We start from the raw sequence: 13,139 nt of genomic DNA on the forward strand, positions 1-13,139 counted from the left end.
TTTCACTTAGCATAACACCCTCCAGTTCCATCCACATTGCTGCAAATGGCATGATTCCATTCTTTCTCATTGCCAAGTAGTATTTCATTGTATATATAAACCACATCTTCTTTATCCATTCACCAGTTGATAGACATTTAGACTCTTTCCATATTTGGCTATTGTTGAAAGTGCTGCTATAAACATTGGGGTACATGTGCCCCTATGCATCATTTTCCATGCCATTAAAGATACTTCAAAACATGATTTTTCAATGGTTGTATAATATAGAGTAATTTTAGCTGTGCCATGGTTTGATCACTGTTCCTTTTCTTGGGCCCTTATGAATGTGATTTTTCTTTGGGGACTGCTTCAGTGGTACACACATGATGGCTTTTCTGTACATGTATGACATTTGAAAACCCAGCTCTCAGAGGCAGGCTTGTGTGGTGTGGCCCAAGGTGTGACTTATTCTGCAAGATAATAAGTGAGATACTGACTCAGCCCTAAACACACGAACTCACATCACAAGAATGTTATTCCCTTGTGAGTTATTTTTAGTCCTGCTGTGAAGAAGAAAGCCTCCATCTGATGTAGCCTGGGAATGAGAGGGGCTACAGGACTTTCAGCACTAAAATCAGAAGTCCCAGGCAATTCAGGACAAGTTGTTCACCCTGGCTTGAACTGTCTGTGCCTTCAACATCTTTCAGACCCTGGCTTGTCTCCCTTCTTGGCCAAAATGAGAGCGAGCCTTGAGCCTGGAGCCTTTGTCAGGCAATAGCTAGTATTTAATAAGTGTTTTCATTTATTTGTATAACTCCTCTCACCTTGTGGTATAAGCCGTACTGCTTTTTCCATTTATGGTAGAGTTATAAAGTTTGCTTATTGGATAAAAGTAATAACAAGGGTAGCTAACACTTATTGAGTACTTACTGTGTGCTAGGTGCTGTTCTAAGGTTTTATTGGCAGTACCTCATTTAGTCCACACAGCAACCCCCTGAAGTAGTTACTGTGATTATCTCTGTTATGTAGATCAGGAAACTGAGGCACAGAGAGGGCCAGGAACTTGTCCAACAACACAAAGCCAGTAAATGGCATCCTCACCAACACTTGTTGTTTCTTGTACTTTTTTTTTCTTTCAGGTTTTAAAACAAGCTCTAGCCAATTTTATTAAAGAAAGCTTTTATTTGTTTAAAAAAATTTTTTTTACATTTATTTATTTTTGAGACAGAGAGAGACAGAGCATGAATGGGGGTAGGGTCAGAGAGAGGGAGACACAGAATCTGAAACAGGCTCCAGGCTCTGAGCAGTCAGCACAGAGCCCGATGCGGGGCTCAAACTCACGGACCGCAAGATCATGACCTGAGCCGAAGTCGGCCGCTTAACCGACTGAGCCACCCAGGCGCCCCAAGAAAACTTTTATTTGATTTACTTTTCACCAGTCTGTTCTGGCATGCTTCGAATGATATCAGAATCACCTGGATCAATAATAGTCAGTGTGCACACTCTGTAGTATTTCCCACATGCTGTGCCCAATTCAATATTATTGCCACTGTAGTGATGGACACCAGTTTTGGCCAACATGGCATAGTATTCTATTTCAGATTTCCTCAAGGCTGGGCAGTTGTTGGCGAGGATGACCAGTTTCACTTTGCCATGTCTGATCATTTCCAGAGTCTGCTTGTACCCTAACACATACTTCCCACTTTTCATAATGAGCTGGAGCTTAGAGCTGTTGGGCTCCAGCGACTTTTTCATCTTCTTTGCGGCCACCATCTTCCTGCCTTAGGTGTAGGACGGACCCAGCCAAAAGCAACCTCCAAGATGGCCGGGAGAGAGAAAGGCTCTTGTGCTTTTGATTGTAGCCATTCTGACAGGTGTGAGATGATATCTCATTGTGGTTTTGATTTGCATTTCCCTCTTGATAAGTGATGTTGAGCATCTTTTCATGTCTGTTCCTCATCTGTATGTCCTCTTTGGAGAATGCCTGTTCATGTCTTCTGCTAACTTTTTAATTGGATTATTTGGGGGTTTTTTGGTGTTGAGTTGTATAATTTCTTTACATATTTTGGATACTAACTCTTTATTGGATATGTCATTTGCAAATATCTTCTCCCATTTGGTAGTTGTCTTGTAGTTTTGTTGATTGTTTCCTTCAGTGTTCACAAGCTTTTTATTTTGATATAGTCCCAATAGTTTATTTTTGCTTTCATTTCCCTTGCCTCAGGAGACATATCTAGAAAAAATACTGCTACAGCCAATGTCAGAGAAATTATTGCCTGTACTCTCTTCAGGTTTCACGTTTTGGTCTTTAATCCATTTTGAGTTTATCTTTGTGTATGGTGTTAGAAAGTGGTCCAGTTTCATTCTTTTGCATCTGAGTGTCCAGTTTTCCCAACACCATTTGTTGAAGACACTGCCTTTTTCCCATTGCATATTCTTGCTTCCTTTGTTGGAAATTAATTGACAAGCAGGCTTTCTAAAGCCTACTTACCCCAGCCCTCTGGAGTGCCCTCTAGTGGAGGCAGGTCCCCTTAAATCATAAAGCAAGGAAATGCAGAGCAGAATGAGTGTCCCCTACAGGGAGAACATTCCCAAGAGAAAGGGAAGAGGAAAGGGCTAAGCCAGTCAGGTTGACCATTGTCAGAACCCACCATCTGACAGAGATTCCCCTGGAGAGTGAGGCAAACTATAAGAGACTTTTTTTTTTCAGAGTTTTTCCGCCATATATTTCAAGGCTATATATATATTTTTTCACTCACACACCCTCTGAGATTTTATTTTTTAATTATTTTTTAAAATATGAAATTTATTGGCAAATTTGTTTCCATACAACATCCAGTGCTCATCCTAACAGGTGCCCTCCTCAATGCCCATCACCCACTTTCCCCGCCCTCCCACCCCCCATCAACCCTCAGTTTATTCTCAGTTTTTAAGAGTCTCATGGTTTGCCGCCTTCCCTCTCTGTAACTTTTTCCCCCTTCCCCTCCCCCATGGTCTTCTGTTAAGTTTCTCAGGATCCACATAAGAGTGAAAACATATGGTATCTGTCTTTCTCTGTATGACTTACTTCACTTAGCGTAACATTCTCCAGTTCCATCCACATTGCTACAAAGGCCATATTTCATTCTTTCTCATTGCCAAGTAGTATTCCATTGTATATATAAACCACAACTTCTTTATCCATTTATCAGTTGATGGACATTTAGGCTCTTTCCATAATTTGGCTATTGTTGAAAGTGCTGCTGTAAACATTGGGATACAAGTGTCCCTATGCATCAGCACTCCTGTATCCCTTGGGTAAATTCCTAGTAGTGCTATTGCTGGGTCATAGGGTAGATCTATTTTTAATTTTTTGAGGAACCTCCACACTGTTTTCCAGAGCGGCTGCACCAGTTTGCATTCCCACCAACAGTGCAAGAGGGTTCCCGTTTCTCCACATCCTCTCCAGCATCTAAAGTCTCCTGATTTGTTCATTTTAGCCACTCTGACTGGCATGAGGTGGTATCTGAGTGTGGTTTTGATTTGTATTTCCCTGATGAGGAGTGACGTTGAGCATCTTTTCATGTGCCTGTTGGCTATCTGGATGTCTTCTTTAGAAAAGTGTCTATTCATGTCTTCTTCCCATTTCTTCACTGGATTATTTGTTTTTCGGGTGTGGAGTTTGGTGAGTTCTTTACAGATTTTGGATACTAGCCCTTTGTCCGATATGTCATTTGCAAATATATTTTCCCATTCCATCGGTTGCCTTTTAGTTTTGTTGATTGTTTCCTTTGCAGTGCAGAAGCTTTTTATTTTGATGAGGTCCCAATAATTCATTTTTGCTTTTAATTCCCTTGCCTTTGGAGATGTGTCAAGTAAGAAATTGCTGCGGCTGAGGTCAGAGAGGTTTTTTTCCTGCTTTCTCCTGTAGGGTTTTGATGGTTTCCTGTCTCACATTCAGGTCCTTCATCCATTTTGAGTTTATTTTTGTGAATGGTGTAAGAAAGTGGTCTAGTTTCATTCTTCTGCATGTTGCTCTCCAGTTCTCCCAGCACCATTTGTTAAAGAGACTGTCTTTTTTCCATTGGATATTCTTTCCTGCTTTGTCAAAGATTAGTTTGCCATACATTTTGGGGTCCAATTCTGGAGTCTCTATTCTATTCCATTGGTCTATGTGTCTGTTTTTGTGCCAATACCATGCTGTCTTGAAGATTACAGCTTTGTAGTAGAGGCTAAAGTCTGGGATTGTGATGCCTCCTGCTTTGGTTTTCTCCTTCAACTGAGGGTTGATGGGAAGGGGATGGGGGAGAGGGGAAAATGGATGATGGGCATTGAGGAGGGCACTTGTTGGGACGAGCACTGGGTGTTGTATGTAAGCAATGAACCATGGGAATCTTCTCCCAAAGCCAAGAGCACACTGTATACACTGTATGTTAGCTAATGTGACAATAAGTTATATTAAAAAAAAGAAACATAGCCATTCCCCTGGGGGGCGGGGGGGGGGAGTCGGGAGTCTTACATTCTGTGGCTCCTCCCACACCAATGAAACAATCATGTAGGAGAAGAAGCATGATGCCCCTAATGGTGCCTCAGTGAGGGCTGACCCAAGCCCTGTTGCAAAGCTGGCCTCTGAGGTGATGTACACCAGCAGATGTGCCACACCCTAGTGACAGGTAGGGAGCTTTCAGGCTGCAGAGGCTGCCATGTAGTACGAGGAGGTGAGCACCCCCAGCTCCTCTCTCTCCTGCCTGATGGAACTTCACCCTTTCTCTTCCTGACATGCCTAGTGGGCACCTGTTTGAGGAGCAGTCCTTCTGTGGACAAGACAAGCATCCAACTAGAAGTATCTGGTGTGAATTTTTTTTCATGCAAGTTCCATTTAGGCAGCTCCAGTCAAGGAGCAAATGGCCTCCTAACTACCTCTTCCTCTGGGATCCTTCATGTAGATGGACAATGAAAGGAGGGGATGGGAACTACCATTGTTTGAGCATGCTGTTTGTGCCAGGTGTTTTATATATATAATATGTTGTTAAACTCAGACCGTAGCCATCTAATGGAGATATTTGTGAGCAACTGACACAGTCCACTTACTCAAAACAACTAATATTAACTAGTAAGTAAAGAAAGGGGACTCAAATAAAAAACCATCAGACGCCTAATCTGTGGCAACTTCCATCTGTCTGTGGCACATACACCCAGGCCATAGAGGAGAGTGAGAATGTCCATCCTCTGTGTCTGCTCCTGTAGTTTGAGCCTAGGGGGTCCTGGCACTGCTTCTCAGAACAAAAATGCCCTGAGCTTTGGGGCAGGATGCTGGACAACTCTACTCTGTATCTCTGTCTTCTTTCAATATGTGACAATCTTTATCATGTTTCATAACCTTGTCTATGAACAAGCCCCTTCCTCTGGTAGGAAAATACAGTACAAGTCTAGAATCTCTATCATAAGAAATGCCATGTTGTACACTTTGAGTCTTGAGACACTCTCTGTCTCACCAAGTCTTGTGCCCTAAAAGGTCATAGACCCTGCCATAGTCACCCAGTCTGCCTCAGAGGCAGCATGGAGTAGTGGTTGAGACCCCAGCTTCTCAAGTCAAATGACCTGAACCAAGTCTCAGCCTTGCAACATATTGCGTGACCTTGGGCAAAATGATCTAACCTCTGCTGCCTTACTTTCCTGACATATAAAATAGGCTGGTCATGATGTGTCTTGTTCAAAGAATTGTTATGAAGATGAAATGGATTAGTGTATTTAAAGAACTTATTTGTGTATAAGTATTCAACAAATAATAACTATTATTCAAGCCCAGGTTAACATCGAGCACATGGGACTCCTCTATTTTGTGGCTCCAAATTGTCAGGTTTTTCAAAGGGCTGTCTCATCGTGATATTTTCAACCTGGGCTTGATTCACTGGTAGAAATAATATAATGTCTTTCTGGGCTTCTCACCTAAGACGTCTTTCCTGTTTCCCAGCTGTGGTCCAACTAGTCCCTAATGTAGGTTGGAAGGTAGTGGTGATGAGGTTAAGTGTTGTTAGGAGGAACCTAGATGGCTGAATGCCAAGAGAACTCCCTAAAAAGCATCATCTTGGGGGATGTTCCAAGGTCCTAGCCCTATTCCTAAGCCTGGTCAGTGGCCTGGAGTTGATTGTTCACATGGAGACTGACTCATGATAATCAAACTCATAAGAGACTGAAGTATATAATTCTGAATGTCTGTGTGCTAATGTATGGTGGGAGATAATCCTTTCCAGTGACCAAAATGCCTGGAAGATGAAAATTTTTCTCAGAAGGTAGAACGTTCTGAGGGGGTGTTTCACCTAGGCTAGAGCCTGATAGTAATTTCTGCCTACAACAGAGAGACTTCCCCAGAGCACAAGAGGGGTCTCTCCCCTGGAAGCCTTAAATCAGCCTTTGTCTTTGGAGTCCCGTTTTATTCTGGAGAAAGATGGGGTTTGCTGGAAGGTAGTTCAGAGAATCAAAGGAAAAAGTAGACAGGCAGGTATTGGGAAGGCAATCCCCAGGGCAGTGCTGGGGACATGACAGCAGGAACTTACCTTTTTTTTTTTTTTTTTTTTTCCTAGAGCAGAGGTCTTCTCTAGGGCAAAGGTTTTTTGATGGTTCATCTCATCAGTTAAAAAAATTGTTTTAGTATGCACCTCCAATTTATGTGCATTTCTTTAAGTCATATTCATGAGCTACATTAATAAGCCAGTTATTTTATAAAACACATAAAAATAGAAATTTTGAAGGGTTGAGAAAGATGAAATAATATATGAAAATCATGCTTTATTTTTTTTAAACAGTGCCACCGGCTTTTTTTTTCTTTCCTTAAGAGTATTCCTTACTGAGAGAGCTCATTATGTTTTAAAATCTCAGCTCTTTGGATAACCCCTCAGTTTAATGACTGTCATGGTAAATGAGATACTGTAACAATCAGTCTTCTGGCAAGGAACCAAATCCAACTCAACTGGCTCAAGAGACTTTAACAGAAGGACTACTTACAAAAGATGGTGCCCAGGCACCCCAGAATGAGCAGCAGCGGGAGGCTGTTACTAGCCCTAGCTGGAAGGGGCAGGAGAAAGAAATAGTGAGGCCATAATCCAGTGACATGGGGATCCAGGGAAGAAGGTCCCTCCAGAATGAGCTGTAGTTAAGAAGGGATACATTCATGCCAGAGATGTAGTGCTGCAGCAAGTGGGAACAGAGAAGAAAATCCCCCAACCTCTCTCTCCTCCCACCTCCTCCTGGACCATTGGCCAATCTCAGGAAACAAGCATGGGAGCCCAAGTGATACATCTGGTAGATGTCATCTGGAAACATGGGCACAGAATAGATCAGGGGGAAGGCAGGGAGAGAGGGAGAGCAGGAAGAGGATAACGAGCTCAAATAGCTGATGTAGAAGAAGGGCATCTTTACTTACTGAATTGTAAGTAAAATTTTCAGTTTGATTCACCAGTTTGCAAAAAATGTTTGAGGGTTGTTGTGGTGTTTGTAGTATCTTAGTAGTATCTTCATTCCACGTTTTTTTTTTTTTTTTTTTTTTTTTTGCAGGAGACTTTTATTTTGTTTTATTTTATTTTATTTTATTTTATTTTATTTTATTTTATTTTTAGAAGACTTTTAAGCCCATTTTATGATGGTTGGTTTGGTTAAACCTAGATAAATATATTTCACTAATCCACTTACTTGGGCACATACAAACTGTGTCATACTTCACTAAAGCAAATGAATACATGAGGGTGCTGTTATGTCAATCCCTTAGCATTGTAGAATTTCCCCTGTTCCTTCAGGACATCTCACAAACTGGATGTGACAGTGGCCTTTCAACATAGAGACTGAATGAAGGCCCCATTGTTAATCTGCTTATATAATACAAAGAAAGTAGAACTTAATAACAGTTTCCAGTTGTCTTCCCATGTTCCCCTGGATCATCTTGCGTATTCCATGAGCACTCATTCCTCACTCTGAAGACCACTGCTCTAGGGCAGAGCCCTGGCTCAACCAGGGTCCAGGGACTCTTAGTCTCTGTCCAAGGTCTTGGGAGAGAGAACATGATGGGCCCATCGTGGGTCAGTATTAATCAGCTGAGGACAGGCAATAGGATCATGGGGAACCATTCCTTATATACAGGGGTCCTTCCTAAAGAAGGGCAAATTGCTGAAAGCAGAAGTCTTTCCAAAGGATGTTGTTCTCTGTAAACTCATAATCATCCTCCTGTTCTGTCATCTGGAGATCCCTCCTCACCCTTCAGCCACATTTACAGACAATTTCTTGAGTCACTTCCTTAGATAACTAATCATATCCCTTGCATGTGGGTTTTCCACGTGGTTGTATTGGAAGGTAGCTTTATTTCTTTGTTGTTGTCACCATGTACAGACAATTTCAACAGGTCTGAGGATCACAGGGCCTTACACTGATAGAAGCAGATGGTTTTTCAGCTCAGCAGAGAAAGAGTGGTGTGGGGATGGACCTCAAGGATCTGGCAAATTAGACCCAGAAACACTTGGCAAGTTGTCCCTTTCTCATGACTCCTACAGTCTATAAGAAGTTTCTCAGACACAAAAAGAAAGTAAGCCTGCCTTTTTAGAGTCCTGGAGGGGAAGATTCCACTTGCTGAACTCTTCAGGAGCCTTCTTGTTTTGCTTGACAATAACAGGAGTGATAATAGTGTACTTCTTATCATTACTACAACAGCTATCATTTGTTGAACACCAGCTATATACCATGTTAAGTGCTTTACATATATTATCATATTTTTGATAGGTGAGATAGGTAAAAATATTATCTTTCTTTTGCTGATTATCTTTCTTTTGCTTGAAGCTCAAGGCTTTCTGAGGTTCATTAGTTAACTCAGGAAAGAGGCAAGGTCAAGGCTTGATTGCCCTTGGTTCAAAGTGCATGCAGCCTATCAGCAGACAGAATCTCACACTTGAAGCTCTCAGGCTAGGAGGAGGTAGTGGCTGGGCTGGTAAGACTTTTTTTATTTTAAGTTGATTTATTTATTTTAGAGAGAGATTGTGAGCAGGGTTGGGGCAGAGAGAGAGAGAGTCAGGGGAGAGAGAGAATCCCAAGCAGGCTCCACACCACCAGCACAGAGCCTGATGCAGGGCTTGAACTTATGAATTGTGAGATCATGACCTAAGCCAAAATCAAGATTCAGATGCTTACCCAACTGAGCCACCCAGGTGCCCCAAGGCAGGTAAGACTGTTAAAAAGGTTAGGTCTTCATGGATTTATAGAGAGGTATTAAGGTAAGCTAGAACCATGGCAAGTTTGTAGCAGGTTATTGGTGGATATTGAGTGAGTCAGTGAATGAACAGACACTCCTAGGTTTGAAGATAGAGTGTATCTTCCAGTATCCATCCCTGGTGCTGAAATGAAGACAACATTATAAGTAGGGGTCCCAGGTTCTAGGCTTGGCTCTGCTTCCAAATCATTCTGTGACCTTAAGCAAATCACTTCTGCCTTCTGAGGCCTTAGTTTCCTCATCTGTGCACTATTCATGCCCAAGGCCCAGTGATTCACCCCAATGGTCATATGACTGAGGTCCTCCTGGAGTATTGACATTGTCAGTTGCTGCATATGTGATAAGGAGGATTGCAGGTGGGTTAGAAGAATCAGCTATTATCCATTGTCTAAAAGCCCACACAGTGCCTTTCTGGGCAGTCAGAACTGGCACTGGGTCTAGAGTAAAGTGGAAGGGTGTGTATATGAGAAAACATTTACTGCTGAAGGGAATGCCTATTCTTTCTCTTTCCTGTTAACAAGGCATTTGACTCATGCTTTGGACATTTGTTGTTCAGATCAGAGATGTGTTGTGTTTGTCACTAACAAAAGCAGCCTCTGGAGCCTGGTTCCTCTTCCCTCACACTACAGGGTCAGCTGCTTTAAGTCCTTGGGCTCTGGGAGTAGATGGATGTGAACAATGGAATGGGGTCTTAGGCAAAAAAGACTGGAAGTCCCTTGGAAGAAATTTGGGACCAGAATTTGGGGACCTCCATGAGGCCCTGCATACCTCTTCAGAGCTTCCTAAGTGGGAGAGATCTGGAGAACCTGAGGAGACCCCCTAAAATGATTTGAGCAGCTAGCTACCCTCTGCAAAGCATGTTGTCTGATTGTATCTCATGTGATCCTCCCAGACAACCACACAGCCATATACTCTGTATAACCTCGCATGGATTCTCTGGATTTCATGGTTTTATGCATTATATGTAGCCTAACACCACCTCCTGTGCCCCTGCCCTGTCCCAAAGCCACATTGGATTTTTGTGGGCCTTAGGCACTTTTGTCTCCATGGGTCCCTTCTTCCTTAAGAAATTTATTTTATAACTGTTGATATAAATACATTAATGTTATCTATCAGGACATTTTTTTGGCCTGAAAGTTTACTTTTTTTCCCTTCTGATTTTAAAAGAAACTAAGACATTTTCATGGGCACTATGCATGGTTCCCACCATAGTTAGTGAATAAGTCAGCCCTGCCCCATCACCTTGCTTTTCAGAGCACAGTCTAGGACCAACAACGTCAGTATCACCTGGGAGCTTGTTGGAAATGCAGACTCCTGAGTGTGGCCTCAAACCTACTGAGTCAGCATCTGCACCTTAATGAGACCTCTAGGTGATTTGTGTGCACATTATAGTCTGAGACATGCCACCTGGCACACTGTTCATGGTAGTATTGGGAGTATCTGAATCACAGGTCATGATACTTCAAATTACAGAAAGAAGTTTAATAACAGAAAACCCCATATGGAAGCTGTATCTAGCATTAAATGGCTGTATAAATGCCAAGAATTCCTGGATGGTCCTGTCTGCCAACCACAACTGGAGAAATGACACTTAGGGTGAGGGGGCACATATGTTGCTGAATTGGTTCTTTCAGCTTTCCTATGAAACACAGAGCCATCTCAATGGAGGAAGAGAGGGATGCAGGAGGCATGGCTCTCAGTGCCTCAACCCAGAGGTGACATACAATCTTTTGGCCAGAATTAGTGGCTGGGCCCCAACCAACAGCAAGAGAGGCTGGGAATGAAGAGGAACACAGGAATACTCAGAGAATGCTAACCATCTCTGCCAGAGGCTGGGGACTGGTGAGGCCTGATGCTCCCAGAGGTGAGAAATTAAAACACTATAATGCAGTCAACCAGGCAACCAGAGACTCCTGAGCTTGTAGAGCCCTAGAGAAGCTGGGAGAATTAACTCAGCGGGCAAATAAGTCTTGCTTCTCCAAAAAGGGGAGGGGAACACAACTGGGCAACAGAGGAGCACAGTTTTGGCAGCCAGGGTCATCCAGGAATGCTTGGCATCCACACACCCACTTATATATTCCACATGGGATTTTCTGTTATAGAACTTCTTGCCAGAAGATAGAGGTGGGTATCCCAACTTGCATTAGACTTAGCTCAGCAAGGTGTACATTCAAAGGCACTGAGATTTGGGGCCTGTTGCAGAAGCTACTGTCAATTATCCTAATTCACTACCCAAGCACCTTTGTCATAGGTACCCTCTCCCATTTCCTCAAAAGGAGAACATACTTACCACCTGTCACTGGTGCTGTCCTGCTATCCAGCCCCTCTGCCTGCTTAGTGCTCTAACTCCACCCTTCTCTGTGGAGAAGGCCCTGGATTAGAGCCTTGTTATGTTCTATGTTATAGGGGAGGAAACTCAAGATCCCACTGGAAAATGAGGAAGTTGGGTGTAAAATCTGGGTCTTCTGAATCTTATGTGCCTGTCTGTAACGGGCTGGCCTTCCCAGACATCAAGTTTAAGAAGGGCTACTCCTACGGAACCTTGGCTGGCTTTTATGGGGCTTCCTGCTGTCTTGGTTAAGAGGTTTTATAAACTGAGAGGATGCTGTTGGCCTATGGGCAGAGAGTGCCATGTGCAGACTGCTAGTTCTGAGGAAATATGTGAGGAATCCCTTTTTGCAAGGCTTGTGAAGGACTGAAAATGCCAACTAACAGTGAGCACTGACTATGTGCCAAATACTGTTCTAAGAAGTTTACCTGTATTATATAATCTACATAGTTATCACCATCTGTGTTTCACATATGGGGAAACTGAGGCAGGGACAGATGGAGTAATTTGCCCAAGGTCACCCAGCTACTGTGCAGCAGGGCTGGGCAATGATCCCAGGCAGCCTGGCCCCAGAGTCCATGTGCACAACCGCTCTGCTTCTCACCTCTGGCTCCCCACCAGCCTGAGAGGGCCTGGGGCATCTGTGATTAGGCTTTGAGGAAAACACATTGAGATACTCCTTGAGAAAACATTCATGGTCAAATAAGTTTGGGAAACATTCTATACTTTCTTTCTTTCTTTTTTTAATTTTTAAGTTTATTTATTTATTTGGAGAGAGAGTACAAGCAGGAGAGGGTCAGAGAGAAGGAAAGACAGAATCCCAAGTCAGCTCCATATCATCAGCACAGAGCCCAATGTGGGGCTTGAACTCATGAACCATGAGATCATGACCCGAACTGAGATCAAGAGTCGTATGCCCAACCAATGGCACTGCCCAAGTGCCCCTGTACTTCCCTCTTGAAGATTTATCCTGCATATTGGCTTCCTAAAGGCTGAGAAGCCCTACAGTACAGAAATCTGTCCAATGCTGATGTTCCCAAATGTACTTAAACACAGAAACCTTTATTTTCACAGCTACTAACAAAATCACCCAGAAAAAGGGTTGCAGAGAATACTCTTTGGAAACAGCTAGCAAGAGACATTCTTGCTTGAGTGCACACAAGGTGGGTCATGTGGCATCTAGAAAGCCCTTGCTGCTTGTAGAACTGCCAGGGCAGGCTCTAAGTGGGCCAAGTCAGCCCAAAAAGCTTCTCCCTGGGAGGCAGACAGTGTCTAGAGTGGGTACAGGATGGGCTCTGCTAGTTTCTAGTCCTGCTTGGCCACCCTTAGATCTCCCTATGGACAAGTCACAGCACCACACTGAGCTTCACTTTCCTTATCTGCAAAATAACATTTGCCTCCTTCTGCAGTCAGGGGATTGAGTGAGCAAATATACCTAAAGTATCAGACACATGGTATGCCTTTGATGAATGGTGATTGTTCCATTCTTGCCTTGTTCCTTATAGTCTTCTAGTCCTGTTTGGACATAGGACACTAGGATGGGAAGTTCCAAGGAGCAGGCTGGAGGTCATTGTGCCTTTGTTTTATGCTCCAAAGAGG

At 43.1% G+C, this 13,139-nt stretch overlaps 1 protein-coding gene and 1 long non-coding RNA gene across 3 annotated transcripts in view; both read right to left on the reverse strand.

Annotated features, from left to right (window-relative positions):
* The window catches only part of LOC125936206 (uncharacterized), a 197,238-nt gene that overhangs the window by 39,793 nt on the left and 144,306 nt on the right, over window positions 1-13,139 (reverse strand). The gene's annotated exons all lie outside the window — the stretch shown is intronic.
* On the reverse strand, window positions 1,382-1,770 carry LOC125936192 (60S ribosomal protein L30-like). Its single transcript, XM_049650169.1, has one exon. The coding sequence runs from the start codon at window positions 1,753-1,755 to the stop codon at window positions 1,408-1,410; it is 348 nt and encodes a 115-aa protein (XP_049506126.1). The 5' UTR covers window positions 1,756-1,770; the 3' UTR covers window positions 1,382-1,407.

Source organism: Panthera uncia, chromosome D1 (genome assembly GCF_023721935.1).
Source record: "Panthera uncia isolate 11264 chromosome D1, Puncia_PCG_1.0, whole genome shotgun sequence".
Taxonomy (NCBI): domain Eukaryota; kingdom Metazoa; phylum Chordata; class Mammalia; order Carnivora; family Felidae; genus Panthera; species Panthera uncia.